The 21,258-nt window shown below is 42.1% G+C and overlaps 2 protein-coding genes across 7 annotated transcripts in view; one reads left to right on the plus strand and one right to left on the minus strand.

The window, feature by feature from the left end:
- Positions 1 to 11,096, plus strand: part of TEX9 (testis expressed 9) — a 20,698-nt gene extending 9,602 nt beyond the window's left edge. For 4 of the 6 annotated variants that reach the window (XM_052672694.1, XM_052672695.1, XM_052672697.1 and 1 more), the window contains 6 exons: positions 1,856 to 1,938; positions 2,263 to 2,436; positions 4,127 to 4,261; positions 4,745 to 4,879; positions 7,932 to 8,039; positions 8,145 to 9,778. In XM_052672694.1, coding sequence (XP_052528654.1) covers positions 1,856 to 1,938; positions 2,263 to 2,436; positions 4,127 to 4,261; positions 4,745 to 4,879; positions 7,932 to 8,009 — 605 coding nt within the window. In that variant the 3' untranslated portion in view covers positions 8,010 to 8,039; positions 8,145 to 9,778. Of the gene's footprint in view, positions 1 to 1,855; positions 1,939 to 2,262; positions 2,437 to 4,126; positions 4,262 to 4,744; positions 4,880 to 7,931; positions 8,040 to 8,144; positions 9,779 to 10,533 lie in introns of those variants that run through there. The other 2 variants (XR_008203949.1, XR_008203950.1) reach the window with 2 other exon arrangements.
- The window catches only part of MNS1 (meiosis specific nuclear structural 1), a 27,090-nt gene continuing 15,361 nt past the window's right edge, over positions 9,530 to 21,258 (minus strand). Inside the window, exons 3-12 of the mRNA XM_052672693.1 lie at positions 18,263 to 18,350; positions 15,081 to 15,203; positions 14,874 to 15,001; positions 14,658 to 14,760; positions 13,717 to 13,946; positions 12,763 to 12,979; positions 12,577 to 12,684; positions 12,085 to 12,342; positions 11,094 to 11,219; positions 9,530 to 9,653 (exon numbers count right to left, since the gene is read on the minus strand). Coding sequence (XP_052528653.1) covers positions 9,555 to 9,653; positions 11,094 to 11,219; positions 12,085 to 12,342; positions 12,577 to 12,684; positions 12,763 to 12,979; positions 13,717 to 13,946; positions 14,658 to 14,760; positions 14,874 to 15,001; positions 15,081 to 15,203; positions 18,263 to 18,350 — 1,480 coding nt within the window. The 3' untranslated portion in view covers positions 9,530 to 9,554. The remainder of the gene's footprint in view (positions 9,654 to 11,093; positions 11,220 to 12,084; positions 12,343 to 12,576; positions 12,685 to 12,762; positions 12,980 to 13,716; positions 13,947 to 14,657; positions 14,761 to 14,873; positions 15,002 to 15,080; positions 15,204 to 18,262; positions 18,351 to 21,258) is intronic.

A 21,258-nucleotide genomic window follows, 5' to 3' on the forward strand; every position in this document is an offset into this window, starting at 1 on the left:
TGTCCTAGAAATGGAGTGGGAAGGGAGACTGCCACATTTGCCTGTGAAGATAAAGGCATGATGCACATCTGTCTTTTTGGCTCTGGGGTGTTAAAAGGTTTATATCATTTCTTACAATGACAAAGTAAGCATGAAGTCAGATTCACTGCAGCAATTGAAAAAATGCAAAAAAACCCTCCTCATATAATCTAACAGCTCTGTCAGCAAGCATACTTACACAGAATTAGCTTGGTTTCTAACCTCATGTAATTGTGTTCAAATCTTTCTTTAAATCTCCCAATACAGATCCTCAGATTTTTATTTATTATAGTTCTTTTTCATTGCTTGGTACTGCAGTGGAATCTTACACCTCAAGGGGAGTTGTTATTGGTGCTCATGAATAGTGAATAGTGAGGATTATTTCTATTGCTTTAATGATGAAGTGAACTGAAAACACTGTGGAATGGTTTATCCTTCTAAAATTTGTCATTGCCTGTTGAGAACACCTGGAATGCCTCAGAGAGCAGCAGTTCATCCTTAACATGGTAAAGAAACAGTTGCTGAGCAGATTAGCGGGGTAAATCTCAAAACCAGTTACAATCATCATAAGAAAGTAAACATATATACTAAGTAGCCCCTGTTACTGGGGGACTGGGCCCACACTTACGCTGAAGGAAGATTTTGTAACCAAGTCATTAATGGTAAAAGGAAAGCTGCTTACCCCTTCCCTCCCCCCCCAACAGAAACACTAACAAACACTACAAAGTTGGATTTAAAGCAAGCTAAACAAAGTATTTTTTCTATAGTCTGTAACGGAATTAGATAACCTACTGCCCCAGGACATGGTGAGTATCTACATACAATGTGTTTTAAGAAGGGAAACGGTAATACAGAAGTACATGAGAGAATTAAATGTGATGTCTTCAGTATGTCTGCAGCTCAGGAAGTTACAATTTCAGCTGCACCCTACAGCTGATAAGGTGTGTGAAATAAAAGGAATTCTACTTAGAATTCTCTACTAGGAATTTTCAGAGCAAGCTAACAGATGTGCCCATCCATCCATTCCTATTCAGCTTCTGATATACTCCTCCTCTCCTTCATTCTTCTCCCACTGTACCTGCTGTGCATAGTGGCTGTTCCTGTGTTGCTCAGCTTGACCCTCATTTTGTTTCCATGCCTTGTGCATGGAAGTTCAAAGGCAGTTCCTTGTGAGTAATCCGTGAGAGAGTGGGGAACGGAAGCAGAACATGCTCTCTTCCCCTCCACTTGTTTTGTCACAACGCTAGTATACGTTTTAGCTGCCCCAGAGCAGGAGAGGACTGCATTTGGGAAAAACACCCTCTGAATGTGTTGGATCTTAAATGGTTGAGTATTGTTAGAATTGTTCTTAAAAAAGCACAGACTACTGCATAGATGAGTATTTACCTATTAGGAGGAATTTGCAGCCTACATTTAGTTCCTTCGGAGCAACATAAAGTTAGTTGTAACTCACAAATCACAGTACAGATTGATTGCACTGTAGAATTGTCCTATGACGTAGTTTCCTTGACTTCAAGCATGCTGTAACATATAGTGCAGTATGACAAAAGGTTCCAGAAATGTTCAATTTTGAGAATTGAGTCTTTTATATTCTAGAAGTGCTGTTTTCAGACATTAAAAATAAAAATTTCCCTAAGCTTTCCCTAAGAATTAGAAACTTGCAACATTTATTTAGAAATGTTAGTTTCAATTGACCTATTTCTGTTCAGTAAACTACCAACACAGCATGCTATTTTAAAACAAAAAAAAAAAGAAAATGAATTGTTGTTACATGGCTCTTGTCTCTTTTCTACATTGAATCCTTGGGGATATTAAGTGTAACTTTTTATCTCTGCAGAAACACAAATCAGGTTTCTTAAGGCAAAGTTACGTGTTATGCAGGAAGAGCTGGATAGCATCGTGTGCGAATGCAGCAGAAAGGTAAGTTCTCTTATCTGTGAAAAAACTCAGTCTGTCCCCCTGACAGTCTGAAATAGAAGACTGCAGAAATGAGGAGAAAAAGAATATAGATTTGTTTTTTGTAGTACTGCCCTGCTAAATTGGTGGTTTGTTTTCTTAGTTTGTCTTCACAGCTATTGTGAAATCCATCATGAAGCATCTCGATATTTTAAAATAACAGCACTTTTCAAAAATGATAATCATTATATCTGCAGTGCATATTTTGTAAATAGAAGTGCCAATATATTGCTATCACATTTTTCTCCTGCAATCTTTTGTTTGCTTTTGCTAACTGCTGACAAACAGGATGATGAAAATCAGAATTTAAAATCTCAGCTTAAAGATACTGAAGAAGAAAGGACGAGACTGCAACGAAAGATCAGCGTGCAGCAGTCTCAGACTGAGAAATACAAGATGTTATCACAAGAAGCAAGCAAAAAGTGTGAAGGATTACAGCAAGAGGTTGTTTCACTAGAAAAGGTATTGCAAATATGAGTCTCGTTTATCTCACAGTGGGGGAAATCATCAGATTAGTCCCTTCAGACAAGTTCAACTTATTTGTATCCAGCAATTCCATTCACATTTCCAATCTCCAAAAACAGCTTTAGAAATTGTATTTTGAAATTGTATTTTGTATCACTTTGTAAGAGAGAGAAATGATCGATTTTGATACTTGCTTTTCTTCTGCTTCTACAATCATACTCTGTATTTTAGCAAAAGATATGCAAGAGACAAAGCAACCTTTTCAGAAACTACCATGAAATCCATAAAGTCTTGAAAAATACAAGGAAATTTTTCTGACATTTTCTTGTAGTTGTCAAAAATTACTTCTGGTAACGATAGCTTTGGTGTAAATTGCAGAACTTGTTGAAAGTTTCAAAAACAAAACAAAACTACAAGTAGAGGAAAGGGTGGCTCTTTGTCCTCTGAAACAGTCTGTGTGTAAACCAGCCACTACAGGTTGGATGTATCAGTATTAACTTGCCCAGTCAGAGCAGACAGCCTTACACCCAGCTTTGTTTGTTTGGAACTTAATTTAAGAGTAGCATGTATTTTTCTGTAATTGCTGAGAGCTGGAGAGGTTGACAAGAAAATCATGTAATACTTCAGTCAGTTGGTTATATGTAATGTAACCAGGAGAATGTTAGACTCAAAATACAGGGAAGACAGAATACACTGTGCAGAATGTGGTCTCTTTCCTCAGTTGCCTTTGCTTGGGATTTTTTCCCCTCACTTGCTTCAGTTATTCCTAATCTGGTGCATTTTCTAGAAGCTGACACGGTTTCTCACTAGATTTGATCATGACAAATAATGGTACTACTATAAAACACTGAGAAGGGAGGGTGGAAAAAGGCAGTTCAGAAACAAGAGAGCCTGAAGGTTGACGGCTAACAAAAAGCCCCTGCCCGTTTGCTTAACAGAATGTCTTTACGTACCCAAAAGTTTGATAGTTTTTTTTCTTTAAAAAAAAAGTCTGTTTCTTTTTCACAAATGACAAGATGTGCTCTTTCTGCCAGAACTGCTTATTTCTTCTACTTTGTCTTTTATCTATATTCCCCAACCTTTAATCTCATTATTGTTTCTCAGCTTGGTCTCTTTTCCTTATTTCCTGACTTGCAGCACTAATACTTATCATATCAGAGATGAGAGGGAACTGTTTTGATTGTTGCCATAAACACTTGATGAACTACTTTTAGTTAGATGAAATAGTTACTGCCCTGAGGCATCTTAAGCAGGCTGTTTTAACTTCTTGTTGTTAATTACATGTGATAATCTGTGAGAAAAAGAGGTGAAAAAAAAGCAGCTGCACTAATAGTTGCTGTTCCAAAATCTGCTCCAGGTTGGACACAGCAGCACTTCCCATTTTTTGCACTGAGCATACAACTTATTTTTTTCCAGTCAATCCCATAGTCTTACATGATCAGTTCACAGTACATTTAAGGGAATGTTAAGAGATTTTTAGAAAGACAGACCCATTTTCAAGAAGTATAAGGTGAAAGGAAAAGGACTTCAGAGTAGTGAAATTGATGTTATTTGATTCTGTTTGCAGACCACAGAAATCCACTCAAATTCTCACGGATGACCATCGCTGTAAACGCTTTGCTTTTGTGGCATGCCTTAAAGTACCATGATTCATAATGTTTGTTTTTATCCTTTGCTTCCTGTATAGGAATTAGAGAATTTAAAGCGTGTACAAAAACAAGCTGCAAGCAGACAGAGCGCAACAGAGGTTCGCTTAAATAGGGCCCTGGAAGAAGCAGAAAAGTATAAAGCAGAGCTGAATAAACTGAAGCAAAGTAACAAGGTACAGTGGCTTAGAAAAACAAAGTCTGTGATTATTCAGTAATGCTAGAGGGAGCCCAGAGGCTTGATCAGCTTTGGAAGTATGCCATCGTTTACAGGCTACCCCAGAAGTAACTCACAACGGATCAGCAAGGGGCCTGGTAACTTATTGCTACTGATAATACTGCAGGAAAAGATGCACAGAATAAAATCAGAGCCTGTCTGCCCCTCTTTTTTGAAATTAGATGGGCCTGCAGAGAGAGAGAGAGACACTTAAACACCTTATAAGTACACAGGAAACTACAATATTAATCTACTTGTTAGAAGCCAGTAAATGCCCTCTTTTGAGTTTTTATTAAGTTTTGGTGAGGGAATATTTTAAGGCATCCAGTTTATTTCCCGATGTGTCATGGGGCTAACATCTGCCATTTATAATGTTATGCCAAGTTTCTCCAGTTAAAGCTTTACTTAAATGAATAATACATTTCTCACCTTCCCATGGCAGGATGTAGCTAACCAAGAACTCAAAATAATTGAAGAATTAAAGGCAGAAAACAAGAAACTGCAGAAACAAAAAGGAGAACTAATAACAGGTTTCAAAAAGCAACTGAAGTTAATTGATATTTTAAAGAGACAAAAGGTAAGAACCTAAATATTGTTGTCTTTCAAATAACTTGGCTGAACTTGCCTGTTTTCAAGTGATGCACTCACATAAATCACAGCCCCAAGAACAGAAATTTTCAGTGCAGCGGAACAGCTGCTTCACTTTCATTAGTACACATCACTGACATCCTCTTTGGAATTGGCTCAATTCCTAACTTGGAACATATCCTGTCATGGTGAAAGATTACCACCAACAAGCTTTGAGACCACGAGTACCTGTTTGTTTAAGAAAAGAAATACTGTTCAGGTAGTACCTGCAAGCAGCTCCCTGTGGTGCTGCATCAATACAATTCATTTTAGCATTGAGTTTTGTTGTCTCTTTCTCCAGCATGTTTCTTACTCTATCAACAGCTGTACCTCTAGCGCCCTCTCACGATTAATGTAATCTCACGATTACATTTCAGCCCCACATTTTTCTTGGATTCTCAAAGTATGCCCTTATCTATTAATATTGCCTCTTGGTGCTTGTATTCTGAGGTGTTCTGTACATGTACAGATCTGGAACAAAGTGGAAGATCCTGCAGGTTTTGATGAAAGCAAATTGAAGTGAAAAGAGTATGTTCTAAAAGATGTTGCCCAAATAAAAAAAAATATTTCCATGTATTGATGCATTTAGGTCTTACACTCCCAGCACAGCTTTTGCTTAACAGAGCGATTGCATCCAATCCTAACTCAGTTTTCTTTCTGAGGCTGCACAGGAGATTTGCAGGGCTAAATGCCTCAGAATAGTGTAAATATGATCTTAATTTCACAGTGGTTCACATTTGCTTAGTGCTGAACCTTTATTGAGGCAAAGCACTGAACAGCATAGAATGAGAAGTATCAGTGGTAGAGTTAAGGCTCTTCTTTTTGCACTCACAAACCAAGGCTATCAGATAAAGAAAGCAAGGAATGGTGACTTGAGCAGAAGCACCTTAGAAGTAGTAGCCTTGACAATAAGAAAATAGAACATTTACCCTTTACTGCAGTGAGAACCTGACACTTAGTAAACACTTGAACTTGCTGAGCCTCCACAGAGAAAGAACAGTTCTGTATGAAGTGGCAACTTCATAACACAGACTGCACGTACTTAACAACAGAGAACCACACCATGAAAACACACCCTGGGATTTTGAATACATCTCCTGCACAGAACGGAGGAGACCGGGTAATAGGAATAAGAACAACTGGGGCTGCTCACACACTTCCAGTGCATGAATTTTTCTGACCACACCAGAACCAAAAGAAACATTGGAAATAGTGTTAACTTAGCCATGTCTTGCTCTCTTAACTCTTCAAAGTTATTTTGAGAATGGAAAAACCACAGCATTCACACAACAGATACTCCATACATGAGCTAACTCATTCTCTAGAACACCAACTCACTGAAATGAGCATCAAGGAACAGCATTTGATTGAACCAAAATCAGCATCAGATAAACTTCACAAAACTTACATTAAAAATTATTAATACCACATAAAAACTGCAGATAATAGAAGAAATCATTTCCCTTCTGTTAATAAAAACATATACTCACAGAAGAAGATTGCTGTTAGTCCTTTCAGAACAGGCAGGGGGTCGAAGAACCTGAGAACAATACCAAATGCTGCCTTTATTCCTCCCAGCAGAAGGAACTGGGAAAGGCAGCTAAGCTCACATGACACCAATATACGTAATCACCAGAAGAACTTAATTTCATTTCACAGCAGCCTTTTGTTGAATTAAGGAAACCCTAGCCTGGCTGACTTGTGTAGTATATTTGTGGATTCAGATGTACCTCACATGAAGGTGAGGATATATTACTGCATGAAGAATAGTAGAAGAAAAAAAAAAAACCCAATAAGTATTAAATATCCATTAGCAGGACAAGTTGCAGCTGCCAGCAAGTAGCTGTTGGTATTCAAACTGGTCTTTAGACCATCCTCTGCTTGCCTCAAGATCATAGAAGATCTTAGTTTTAAAAGGAATCTAGTGGAACTAAACCTGAGTTTTAGGCTATCTATCTGTGGGAATTACACATGCTGACTAGGCATTGTTTAGAACCAACAAGATGTCTGTACATATATAGGGAAAAATCAGACACCTTGCAGATGTGAACTGTTCCTGTTTCTTTCAGAACAGTCCTCGTGTTTAAAAAACTGTTTAGCCTGGACACTTTCCTTGCTACTTGAAATGTTGATAAGAGATGAGGGGGATGTGGCATATTTGGGATGTTTACCGTGACAGCAGCTGCAAAGCAGTGAGCTTCCAGGGCTTTCTGGCTGCTGCTTGCTTTTGAGTGATAGCTCTGTGCAAATACATTGGCCTGAAAGTCATCTTGATGACATTCTTGACAATTACAATTTTTAATCAAAAAGCAGCCCTGTAGTAAGCTTAAAATTCTGTTTGTTCCACTCAAAGCAATGTTCTGTTTCCTACACATACGTGCCATAATGGACCACCTCTGTACAGCAAGACTTAACAGCAACACAGCAAAGGGTGGTCAGCTCCAGCCACCTCTCAGCAAGCTGTATTAATTTAATGCTTTGCTTTATGCTGATTATACTATTTAGGAATCTTTTTGCTAAAATTTACTAATTTAACATTAAATCATACATTTAGCAGCACTGCTACTCTGACTGAATCTTAGTGACACATTTGATTTGTATAACTTAAAATTTAGCTGAATATTGATCAGCTTGAACGCATACAGTATTTCTTATGTGTTCTGTAAGAGGACACAGGAATGGTCTGTTTTCCAGTAATTTCTATGCTCCATTAAAAAAAAATATATTTAAAGCTATACAAAGAATTAAGAGAAGCCACTGATCCTTTTACTAGAGCTGAAGTTGCAATATTAACCATAAAATTTATCACAATCCACACGTTATAAAATCAAACTGTTGCAAAAAATATGAATAGCAACCTCATCTTAAACAGGTGAGCCTCCACCAGAACCACAGCAGGAAAACACAGAGCAATCGATTTGCAGCCCCCTTCAGTCATGCAGGTCTTTGTCATTCATGCTGCTTTATCTTCTGCTCCTGATTTATGTTTTATTTCTTTTGAGATGCACATTGAAGCTGCTAGGATGCTTTCTTTTACTGAAGAGGAATTCATGAAAGCTCTTGAGTGGGGAAATGATTGATTCAAACTTGTTTGAAATACAAAGCAGACGGTACGTTGTTTTGGCACTGTAGTGTATGTTGATAGTTAACAAATATATCTCAGAGAATGGATTTTGGTGGTTTTGCTAACATTGAAATTATTTCACTTTCAAAAGCCTGACAGGCTGCTTTGGAATGTCACATGCAATACAGATTTCCTGTGAAGTTCTGAGCCCAGCTGTCTGTTCTGTAAGGAGCCAGGAGGCACACAGAGCAGGTGAACTTTGTTATCTGTTCTTCTGTTTTAGCATTCAAAACTGTTAATAAGGTAACATTCAGTCTAAAGAGAAGCCAGAGTGACTATAATCTGATACAGCTTATTGTTTGAAAGTTCCTATTTTATTTAGTCAAGGTAAAAAAAATAAATATAAATATTCATATATTTCTGTGGTCATTAGATACTGGTAATGGATACAGTCAGCAGCAATGGCTCCATATCACAGGTGCTCTACATGCATTATCTCCTGAAAAAGTTTATCATCTCATCATTATAACAGAGTATTAAATAAAAATACGGGTGTAGATGAACCATGCGTATCATGTACACTAATGAACAAGAGTAATAAAAGCCCGTGCTGGTTAATGAAGCTTTGTTAAACCTCAGCTATTTCAGTGGATTCCTGAGAGTGATTTAGTAGAACAGTGACACACAAAGTTTGTTTGAAGTGAGGCTATTAGCAATGACTCTGCAAGGTGCTTATAGTGAGAGCAGGGCTGGTCTCTTCTCACTGGTGACAGGACGACGGGAAATGGCCTCCAGCTGCACCAGGGTAAGTTTAGGCTGGATATCAAGGAAAACTTCTTTACAGATAGGGTTGTGAAGCACTGGAATAGGCTCCCCAGGGAGGTGATTGAGTCACTATCCCTGGATGTGCTTAAAAACCATTTGGATGTGGTGCTCAGGGACGTGAGCAGAGGGCTGTTAGAGTTGGGGTAGTATGGTTAGGTCATGGCTGGACTTGATGATCTTTAAGGTCTTTTCCAACTTGAGCAATTCTATGATTCTATGACTCTGATCTCAAAATGAGAATTACACCTCAGATTTTACTAGCACAATCACGTGAGCTAGCAGTGGAAAAAGTAATTGTGATCTACCATTAGTGATTTGTATTACCTACCTTTAGATTAGTTATTTAACAGTACAATGCAAATGTAGATACTTCGTTAACTTACAAACAGAAACAGTGCATTAAGATAATCGTATTGTCTGTTATGTGACACCCATCTGAACTTGCACTACTTCAGGTTTCTGCCGTGGGCTGAAGAAAACATTTTCAAACACTGCTTCATCACTAACTCAGTTGTATTTAGCTGATAGATTATTGAGAAATCTGTAGCAGTTTATTCCTGAAAAATTTAAGTGCATTTAAATAAGATGAGCCGTTCTTCAGTTCAGAGCTCCAGTCTTAAAATGGAGACTTTTATGAGAATAAAAACGAGTTCCTTGCTGTTAACAGCAGGTAGACATTTGCATTAGCAATCAGATGACATCTAGTGGCAAAGCAGGAGGGCAGGCAGTGGAAATTTCAGCTCTCTTCAGAAGATGGATTATCTCTTCTCTTCTGATAAGCCAACCTAAACTCCTCACCAAGCATGTTAATATCATCTTCTCCTTTGAGTATTCCCTGGAGAAAGAAGCACCACAGAAGATAAAAAGAAATTAAACAGATAATTATGGATCTCTGCATTTTTTTAATGGAAACGATTGTATAGCTAATACCTTGGAACCTGTGTTATCTCTAAAACAAAACAACAAATAGCTCTGAAAAGCATCACCAAGACCCAGTGGATGAATTTCTAACTGCTGTACTTGGTGCTAACCTAGAACTGCGTTTTTTGTTCAGGCACATTGGGGTGAGAATCAGTAACGACTGTCACATAAGCAGTATACAAAAGACAATGTTTATCTGCATTCTGTTTCTAATAAAAGTGACTAGAGGCAGCAGAGCACATCTATAGGTTTAGCAAAAAATCAAGAAACTACACTGAAAAGAGGCACTGGCTTGGCTGGGGCTTCATGTCCACATTCAGGCGTGCTGAAGTAGTATTGGAGACTTCAGAGCTAGGAAGAACTTTGCCATCAATACATTCTGAGTGAAGTCCCATGCAATGTGACACCCTATTCAGGTCTCATTAAAGCAGAGAAAGAACAGTAGGACATCAGTACCATGGGGCAGATATGAGCCATGGACACTGCAACAGCCAAAGCTGTTCAACAACAGTCAACTCAAAGCAGGAAATTACATCAAAAGTCGTGCCCTTTTGTGTTGCGCTTCCATTGCATCCTCACTGGAAATTAACTCTCTGAATCTCTACTTCCAAGTCTTACCAATTCATGCACAAAGTGAGTATAGTAATTATTTGATTAGAAATAACATTTGCTATGTTTACAATGTGTTTCAGTACTGCAGGAAACAATTTCTTTAGACATCTGAGTAACTCCTTCCCTCCTCTAATTGCACCTTTACATCCTAAAAGCAGCTCTCTTTCACTTTGTACCATCAGGTGATCTTCATGATGATGAAATGTACTATAAACTGTACTTTATTCATGTAACTAGAGTTGCTTCCATCTCTATAACCCTTAAAAAGACAAGGATGAACAGAATGAGCACTGACATTCTTGTGAGCCCTGCCGTTTGTTGCACTGTAACAGGGAAGAGGCCTTGTTTCCATGCCAACAGAAGACAAACAAGGCAGCCAACAACACAGATAACTGCTCCAAAAACCCAAATGGAAGAAGTTGGTCAAAACTGTCTTATAGTGGAGCTGGAAAAGCTCTGCTTTAAAAATTACATTCCGTATCCCAAAAGCTTTGGATCTGCAAAGAGCTGTGGAAGCAATCAGCAAGCTCTGCACATGGCCTCAATAAGGCTACAGTACAGCCCAAAGCTTCTCAGTGTTCTTTCATCTGCTTTCCAATCCGAGGTGAGCAGACAAGAGCTGATGCAATAAAGACACTCACTCCATGTAATTCACATGGCTAACAACTTTACCTTATACTAGCCAAGAAAAAAAACCATTTATAGAATAAACATGTAAAGCATTTAACAGATAATCACTTACTCTAGGAAGATAACCCAGTAATTTAGATGCATGTTCTTTCAGGAGTTTCTGTCTCTCTTCTTCAACAACTGCACGAATGTTTGCTTGTCTTTTCTCCTCTAACTGCCATTCTTCAAGTTCATGCTCCTACAATAAACAAGCCAGTTTTGTTGAGTTTCAGCTCCATGAAGATTTATTTCCACCAACAGAAACTAAGGATTAAAGAGGTGTTTTTTTTTTGTTTTTTTTTGGTTTTTTTGTGGAGTAAATTTTGAACTTTCATTTAATTTTGACTCCTGGTCACAAGAAAATAGATATGAGAAGGATGAAAAGCGTGTATCAAAGAACCAAAGTACAAAGTACATGTTAAGTAGAAGAAGTATCTCCGACAAAAAAGAAGACTGAATAGCAAGACATGGGGCTGTAGTTATGCTATTTAAAAGCCCTTTTTAAAAGACTAGTAAGCAAAGCTCGGGTTCCTTGCCAGCCCCTAGACAACACAGTCTGTTCCTGCTTCACTGCTCTGCTCCAGGAAAAGAAAAACAGACACGTGTTCTTGTGCAGAAACCACAGCTCACGTTATACGTGTGCAGACTGAAAACTACAGAGTAGATGTTTTTAGTTCATGTAAAGGTTTTTCTTCCTCAGATGCTAAAAGGGGACACAGTCTGAAATCAGGGCTGGGTTCCCCCTTTTTATGCACCCTCAGTTGTGCTGGCTGATCAGGGAGGATGAGCTGGACAACATTTGTGTCGCTGATCTCATGGCTCTTGAAGAGCTATTTGCAGAGCATGTCAGGTATACAATGATCTGCAGGCTCTAACCTTTTAAGCTCTAAGAATTTAGCTCTAGAAAGATGCCTTTCTTCCAGCACAACAAGGGTGTGCTTCCCACCCCTTCCCCATTTCTCTGCAGTTCTCCTGTCCTTTCCCTACAGCCTTGATGTAGGGTAGACTTTTCACGTTAAAATGGTTTGGTTCAGACCAAGGGTGAAACTGAAAACTTCTCTTACTTTATCTGCAATGAATTGTTTGTGACGGTCTTCAATAAGTTTTTCCACAGCCTTTCTGTGTTCAAGCTGTTTCATTCTTCGTTTCTGAGCATTCATCTGTTCAATACGATCATCCTCTGCAAACTTGGCCTGCATCTGCTGTCTGAAGGCTTCTTCCTCCTCTTGCACGGCTCGCTGCGCTACCTTCTTCAAAGCTAACTGCTCTTCGTACATTTGCCTTAAATCCAGGCGCTGCCTGATTCTCGTCTCGATTTCTGCCTATGAAGAAAATTCAGTCAGATGCTGTATACCGAAAATTGTTTGAAAAAATTCATCTTCAGCCAATCTGATTTCTCAGAGAAAAAAATGACAGGGGCTGTCACTGTCTACATAATAAAAAACCTGGTACCGACAAGTGCCAAAATACCCATATTCATGTCTGCAGGAGTCCACGGAAAGTGAGCTCCCCCACAGCCAGCACAGGTACTGCTTCAGCTGCCTCCCAGCACTCACCATCTCCTTCTTTCTATCAGTCTCAAGTTGTTCTTCCAGATACAGCTCCTGCCGTATTCGTTCCACTTCGTCACGCTTCTGTTGCTCTCTTTCTAGATTCTGGGCAATCTATTATAAGAAGGAAGGATTTCTAAGTAAAAGAGAAAAATACACAATATGTTTTTCTACAACTTTAATTTTTAATACCATGGCCTGAAGTTGTTGTTTTTTCTCCTCCATGTCTCTAACTTTGGCCGTCCAATCTTCTTCTCTTTGCCGCTGACTGTTGGCAAACTCCACAATTTTCCTGTTTTCTTCTTCCATCTCTTCCCGTTTCCTCTGCCTCCACACAGCCTGTTCTTTTTTAAAAGCTTCAATATATGTCTGAGTTGCTCTCATCTTCTCTAACTTAAGCTGTTTTTCCCTGTGTAAAGTAAAAAACAAGAGAGTATTGTTATTTACCACACTGGGGTGTGACGCTGAGCAGACCACATGCTCACCATTAATAATATATTCTGGACTAAGATTTAAACGACCATCCTTACCCATTCAGCTGGAAACTTGATGCCTAAATTGCAAATATTTATTAATGAACTACCTCTGAAAAGGAATCTTGTGTCTGATGCCTTTACTCAGGAGGACAGGCTGTACACACTGGTATTCACTGCTGCTGTTTTATACACGCTCCATTCAAACAGAACACAGAGAATGAAGCCCAGCAGCCCAAGTGCCTCACAAGCTCTGAACCTGTTCTAAATTTACATGGAACTCTTTTCGCTTTCACTCTGCCCCCAGAAACCTCCTTCCCTATGTGTGTCCATAGGACCAGCACACAACATGTACCATGGGGAAGCAGGGATGGGAGGCGAGGTGGAAATCTGTGACGGGCAGCCATTTGTGGTGCAGTGAGAGCACCTTGAACATAAGCTGATTTCCTGTCTGGGTACAAGGACACAAGACAGACTGAAATAAGTGGAATATTCTGGCTCATAAAACAGCAAAATTCATGCAAGTCAACTTCTTTTTTCTAAAATTGGACAATAAATACTTATTCAATAGGAATGATATGCTGAAATGGCCCTTAGCCAAGGAAATAAAGCCTGTAATCCTATAAGGAACTATATGCAAATTAAAAAACAATAGAAATTCAAGTTTACAAACTTTTGATCTTCCTCATAGATCTTCCTTATGATTTCATCAATCATGAGTTTCTCTTTCAGAAACTCGTCATAAACTCCCTGCTTCTTCCGCTCCTGTTCCTCAAGCTGCTTCTCCAGCTCTTGCTGATAAGTTATTTTCTCCTCATTTCGCCTCAGTTCTGCCAAACTTTCTTCTTTTGCTGCCCTTTCATACTCTTCTTTCATCTTTTGGGCTATTTCAGCCTCACGTTTCTACAGGAGAAAATAAAAGAAAAAGCTATAAAAGACTCCTTTTTACTCCCATTATTACTTCCACTTAAAAAATTACACAGCACAGGGAAGGAACACTGCACAATGAAACCAGTCTCCCCTCTCCACACGCTCACTGCCTCACCATGTAGAATGTCTCAGCTCAGGAGGAAGAACCTTGGAGAGAATCCCCGTTATATAAGCAACTTGAAGGCAGCTGTAAGTACTGCTAGGACCAAGCAGAGCATTCAGCAGGAGTGAAATGAGCTCATGTTGGTGTGATAACTAGAACGTAGCAGGACTTTGCAGAACATCCTCAGCAGAAGAGATGTCTTTACAGCAATTTGCTTAAGTTGTATTTTGTGCTAAACTTCAATGCACTCAGAATCTTCTGCCTGATCGCTGCCATCACACGCACACAGAAGCCCACAGGTCTTTATAGAGTTACTCAGACGTGTTTAACAGCAGTGACATTTCCAACCGCTGTCCCCGAGGATTTGCTGCAATGACTGCTTACTGTACAACAACACAGCGCCTCCATTTAACCTCCACCAACATTAAGGAGCAGTGAAATCACCGCCGCGTCCCATCACACAGCTTTGCACACGGCTGCCTTCACCACAGCGCCAGGTGAGCCTTGTGCCACGGCACGCCGCCGGCTGCTGCACACAGAGGAGGATTTGGAAGCAGCGCAGGCAGGACGCGTGGGATTACCATTTTCTCAAACTCTATGGCTTCCTTCTCAGCGATCTGCGCCGCTCGCTCTTTGTTCAGATATGCAGATTTTAGTTTCTTCTCGAGTTCTCGAAGTTCGAGACTGAGAGAGGGGAAAAAAAAAGATAAAGCGTATCACGTTGTAAGCAGCCCGGTGCCTAAGGGCAAACGGCATTCGCAGGGCGGGAAGCAGCAGCAGGCAGCGGGCGGCTCTACCTGTTCTCCCGCACTTGCTGCCTCATCTTCTCATCGCTCAGCTTCTCGTGCTTCAGCCGCGCCAGCTCCGCCGCCAGCCGCTCCTCCTGCAGCCGCCGCCGCTCCCTCTGCCGCCTCCGCTCCTCTCCCTGCGCGGAACGAGGACGGCCGCCCCGGTTCGCCCCACGGCTCCGCACGGCCCCGCCCGGCCCCGCCCGCGGTTCTCACCGTCCGCACGGCCTCCTCCAGCCGCCGCTCCCGCTCCACCGCCGCCCGCAGCCTGGCGGCCCTCAGCAGCGCGCCCCGCTCCTCCGCCGCCGGCGGCAGCCCCGCACCGTGCCACGCGGACGCCTGCGGGAGACAAGAGAGCGGCGGTGCGCCGGGCCGTCCCGCCGGGCCCCGACTCCGCCATCCCGCCCGCTCACCATGCCTCCTGCAGAGCGCGCGCCGCGTCGCCACGGCGACGGCGGAATGCGGCGGCGGAAGCGAGCGGCGACTTCCGGTCAGCGAGGGCGACGGCGCCCTGTGAGCGCGGTGCGGGGCCGCCTGACGGCAGTTGTGCTGCGGGCCGGGCCGCGGGAAGCTTTGCCACGCGTTTGAGGCGTGCCGCGAAGCGCTTGTAGCGCATAGCGGAAATACGGGCAGAGACAGTTCTGGTACCCGCGCACCTCGGGGCGGTTCGTGACTCTCCGTGCTCCCCCGCAGGCCGCAGACACGTGGCGCGCGCAAATGGCAAACAAAGGAGCGACCTGCTGGCCTTGCAGCCACCGCGTGCTGGGGAGGAGAAGCGCTGCAGAAACCCCACGGAAACCACCGTGTGCCCCTGGCCCCACTCCTACCCTTCAACAAAGTAATGGAACCGCTGGTCTCATCGCGTCCTCGAGCGCCTCCCCCAGGCCCTAATGCTCCCGCCGTCATTTTGCCCTGTATCTCCAGACCTGTCTACGGCCACCGGATCGGTGTCCCGCTGTGCCCCCAGCAGTTCAGCCCACAGGACACAGCGCCCTCCTGCTCACTAACTCACACTCCCCTGGGCCATCCGCACACCTGCTGGCAGCGCAGGCGCCCGGTGTCACTGATGCGTCCCTTCTCCCCTCCAAGGTCACCTCTGTGGATGAGCCGCCCCCACCCGCAGAAGCCACCTGCTTTGCTCTCCTAGCAGGGCCTTCCCACAAAGCGATCTGGCACTGTGTGGGAAGCAGGCCTACTTTTCCCTGTCCTGATGGCACCAACATGTTTCTCGCTTAAAGATGCACAGATTTAAGCTGTAGAACAGAGCAGTCCTGGGACAGAGCTGCTCAACACATCTGAAAGAACAGAGTAAGAATGGACTTGTTTTGCAACCAGCTACACTAGGCCCTTTACAGCCAAACTTGTTCTAATGATAACAGACACAGACACGTCTGCTTTGCTGCAGTTTGGAAAGCAAAAAGTCCCAGCTGCATAACTATCATAAACTGCTGTTCCATACAGCACCTCTCCTTGCAGCAGTCTGGCTGCAGCCAGACAGTCAGTGACTGCTGTACATACCTTCCTCTTACAGCATCAAACAGCCCCAGGGCCTGAAAGGCTTTGTGCAGCCAGGAGCACGCACAGTCCTTCCTCAGGATAACACAGCATTAACAAATGCTGCAGTTTTCAGTCCCAGTAGCACCATCAGTGATCAGCTCATCACTGCTGAAATCAACGCTGCTGAGGAATGAGAATTTGGCCAATGACAAACATGATCAAATAGAGCGTTACAGGGATAGAGGTGGTTCCCTTTGCTTCAGCTTCTTAAATTGAAGGTGACGCAGGAGCTCACAGCAGGTAAGGTCACCGAATGAGAAAGTCGATGCCACTCCGCAGGTTTACTTTTCCAGGGCATTTTAGCAGATCCTGCCATGTGACAGTGAAAAATGCGTTCCAGCTGAGAAAAGATATGTGGGTCGTGCTGACTTTGCAACAGTACATCCACTGTGGGGGATAACAGTGTCACTGTGAGGTAATTTACCTTCTTCAGATGAAAAGATAAATGTGAATTAACAGGAAAGGGTCTGAAACGTCTGAGCAGTGGTATTGATCTGCTAAAGACCCAGGTAAGTCACAGAGAAGCACTTGCCTGCTTTCCCTGATGTGGGTGATGGATGGAACAGCATATTTAGCAGCCAATGGGCTGTCACTGTCAAGAAAATCTGAGCACTAAAAATAATAATGATTTTTTTTTTCAATTATTCTGCAAGAGAGGGGAAAATCTGTGCCAGCGCAGCAGCAGGCAGAAGTTACCTTTTACTTATGAGATTACGGACTGTAAACAAAAGTACTACAAGGAACGAAGACAGTCAGTGCTTTAGATGTACTCAGCAAAAGTGCAGCTGTTCCTGATGATGTTTTAATATTTAGTTACAGCATTGAGTTTGCAAAGCACAAAGAGAATAAATGGAGCATCTCAGGCCAAAAAGGATCGTCTTAGGAGGACATGACCAGAAACTCATCTTCAGGGGCAGCATTTCTCTGGCTCACCTGTAGGTTTCCATCTCTGTTCAGCTGTTCTGATAGAGTTAAAGCTGTCAGCATCCAAAGACCAACATAGAATCATAGAATGGCCTGGGTTGAGAAGGACCGCAATGGCCGTCCAGTTTCAATCCCCTGCTATGTGCAGGGCCGCCAACCAGCAGCCCAGGCTGCCCAGAGCCACATCCAGCCTGGCCTTGAATGCCTCCAGGGATGGGGCATCCACAGCCTCCTTGGGCAACCTGTTCCAGTGCTTCACCACGCTCTGTGTGAAAAACTTCCTCCTAATATCCAACCTAAAGCTCCCTTGTCTCAGTTTAAAACCATTCCCCCTTGTCCTATCACTATACACCCTCGTTAGCAGATGTACCCCCTCCTGTTTATACTCTCCTTTTAAATATTGGAAGGCCACAATGAGGTTCTCACCTCCCCACCTATTTTCCTATCAGTAATGGAACATAATGGAACAAATCAGAATTTTTATCTATAGTAACCTGTATCTACATGTAACATGTATTTCTAGGTAAACTCAGAGTTCTTTATTTCTTATTAACATCAATTCTTGACTTATAAAGCTCTCAAAGCACCTAAGGTGTGTGCTGATTCCGCCAAGGAAACAGTTTTTAAAATAACAGGGTTACATACATTCCAAAGACCACAACGGGTGAATTCTGCTCCACAGATGTTACACTCTGAAGTTTCTTATACGGAGGATCTCAGTGGCTGTATGCACAATGATTATTGTTATAAGAGCAGGATAACACCAACACAACTCCTCAGCTATTCTGCTGGGAGTATATTTAGGAACTGTAGAGTAGCACAACTTCATTTGATTCTGTTCTGTGCATGCAGATGGGTGAGACAATCCCTTCTAGCTTATGTGTTGACAAAATCATGTTTTCACCCCACAGTCTTACCTCTATACAATACTTGCAATTCTTCATTTCCATATTGGCATTAAATGCAGGTACTTCTTGAACCTTGCAGACCAAACCCTTCTGGACACTGAAACAAAAGCAGAAAATCAGGACATTTTTCTTCACTCGGTTTCAGGTCTTTGATACAGCACTCAGGATTTGTTCAGGCTCAATGTGGGCACTCGCTTGGGCTCACTGCCCATTTCTTTCATGTCTTCCCTGTGTGTTTCTGTCCTATTATTACTACTCCCACCAATACCAAGTCTGTGGCTTTCTGCTTCTCTTATCCTGCTTAGTCATGTTGTAAGCGCCCTGTATTCTGTAGTTCCTTCATATTTTAATCTGTACTGCAGTTCAATTCCTTCGTACAGATATCCTGAAAAAAGACAATGACGACACCCCCACCACCAGCCAGGTTTCGTACACCATCCAACAGGAATGTGTTCCATTCAGTGAGCTGGGAAATGAGCTCTTACAGCACACAGCACACTCCGAGCTCCCTGCCAGCTGGCTGATGGGCTGCTGGATCTGCACGGGTTATGGAGCAGGGCATTTTCCTCTGCATTTGGCACAACTTTGCTAGCATACGATGATTAAAAAATAATTAGAGCACCATGTCCACCATGCTCTTTTTAATCCAACCAGCAAACACAGGGGAATATACAAACTACGATCACCAGGCTTTCTGCTTCACCTGTAATCACTCTCTTTTTTTAAGCAAATGTCTGATGCAGAACACATACACAGGATTTCATATGACTACTTGTGTAATGGCACTTCTGCTCTGCACAGCAAGGGCTTTATGCACTCCCAAACTCTTGTCCCCCCAGTTAAACTGAAAATGAGTTGAGATCCTAAGTTCAGCTCTGTGATTCTGTCATTCAAGCAAAAGAAATGAGCTCCTTCTGATGCAAATTAATGCTGACTTCCAGCCAAGGATCTACATGTTGATGGGTGTGGAAGCTCAGCACACAAAACCTCATCCAGAAGCCTTTATGTAGTTTATTCAGATTTTTCAATGTGAGCTCTGATTTATTTATTCCTTTTCCTTATAGTAGCCCCCATAGTAAATGGTGCACCCAGTAAAAAGGTGGGATGGCACCAACACCCTGCACTGCCCACTTCATTGGAAGCACCAAACCCAGGTGCCTGCGTGTATCTTAACTGGAGTGCAAAGATAACAGCAAGAGAAGTGCTTAGAAGAAAGCGGCACCTCTCTCATTCCTGCACAATGCCATCAAACACAGTAACTCCAAAGAGTTCATTTTAACATTTGTGGGTAATTCAGTAGGTGAGGGACTTGGAAGAGGAATTCAGCAGAGAGGGAAAAAACTAAGAAAGATGTCATGTTCCAACTTCAGTGTCTAACAGAGAATTTAACAAACTAATCCGTAACTGCAAACCTAAGCCACAACATGGCTGAACTAATGGGGAGGACAACTGAAGGGCAATAAACAGAAATGTCAATCCCAGAAAGGGCTGAGAGCAACGTGAAACTGATTCTGATCTCTCACACTGGCGCCTGGCCCTGCAGTCAGCCCTACCAGTGCTGGGCTGCTGGAAGCTCTGCTTTCCCAGCCCTGTGCAGGGACATCTGTGGGTCCTGGGGCAGCTCAGTGCATTCCCTCATGTTTTATTCAGAGCCCTTCAGAGAAAAGAAGAGCACACAGTGGTTAATGACACATTTCACTGCTGGTAAAACAGCAAGTTGGTGGTAAAAGAAACGCAGTTCACCAGTTGGCTGGGCAGTGGCAGCTCAGCATGAGGCTCCCCACCTCGCACCCTCCTCCTCCACTGCATGTGTCACCAGAAGTGGGGCTCCCCAGCACCAAAAGTTTGCTCACTTTCCCACCCCACAGCTGAGCTCTCATCCTTCCCTTACTTCCCTGCATCAATGCATCTCACCTGATACATCAAGTAAGGCGAGCTGCTCACCTGAAATCAGAAGATGATGCGCACACACTGCAGGAACTCCACACAGAGTTGGTCGTGTGCTGATGCTTTGTGCAGTACACAGGCTTGGTACTTTTTGAAATGAACAGTTCATCTGGAATTACATTTCTACAATTTAGAAATCAAACTTAACCTAATTTGCTGCAGCTGGACACCACCTGCAGAGTACTGTTTAAGTACTCTGAACATTACATACTTATCCTTTAAATATTGATAATGCCATTCGTCATTTATGTGACATGCAGTCCCACAGGGAATAATTATGCTAATTAAACCTTAATGATTCTTGCAAATAAATGATCAAACAAAATTGCTACTGTTGATTTATATTAATGGATGCCTTTAGGAGGACATTTGTCAGGATGTGCTGCTTCTTGAATCCCAATTCATCTTATTTAGCAGAATAATGTACATAGTTTGTAAAACAGATTAAGCATTTAAAATATAATGTGTTTATAGAGTTTCTGCAGTTCATAACATTCAAGTGTTGTTATCTTGCCTTATGGCAATCTGCATTAAATGCTTTAATGGTATATAACTTTTTCTACACTGTTTCTTTTCCTTCTTCTTTAGAGATATGTGGCTAAAACAGATATATAGTTTTTACTTTTCTGTTATTACTGGGCACGCTAGAAATTCCCACCTCACATCCATCTATTCTGAAATTTTAACCAAGTTCATTTGGAAAACATTTTGCATAGGCTTGCCTTCTAGATAATACATGCATTTGAAAGCAGTATCAACGTGCTTCTTTTATTGCTGACTATAGGGCAGGAGATGTTTTAATTGTGTTGGAGGAAAGGAAACAGCAAGGAACATGAATATTCTGAACTTAAACTCCAGCAGCAGAACGAAGACACAGGATGCTTTTGTCTTTGAGGCAAATGATACCATTAAGTAATCAGTGATTTGCTAGAACTTCCACCTATCCAGATTTTCAGGGTTTTTTTTTCCTTTTTATCTCCTTCTGCTTGTGTAGTTCAGCGTCTCAAACAAGGGCTAAATGGCCATACCAACATTTTGTTTCTCTCATAATGTTCCCA

Source organism: Tympanuchus pallidicinctus, unplaced genomic scaffold (genome assembly GCF_026119805.1).
Source record: "Tympanuchus pallidicinctus isolate F22 unplaced genomic scaffold, pur_lepc_1.0 scaffold12, whole genome shotgun sequence".
Taxonomy (NCBI): Eukaryota; Metazoa; Chordata; class Aves; order Galliformes; family Phasianidae; genus Tympanuchus; species Tympanuchus pallidicinctus.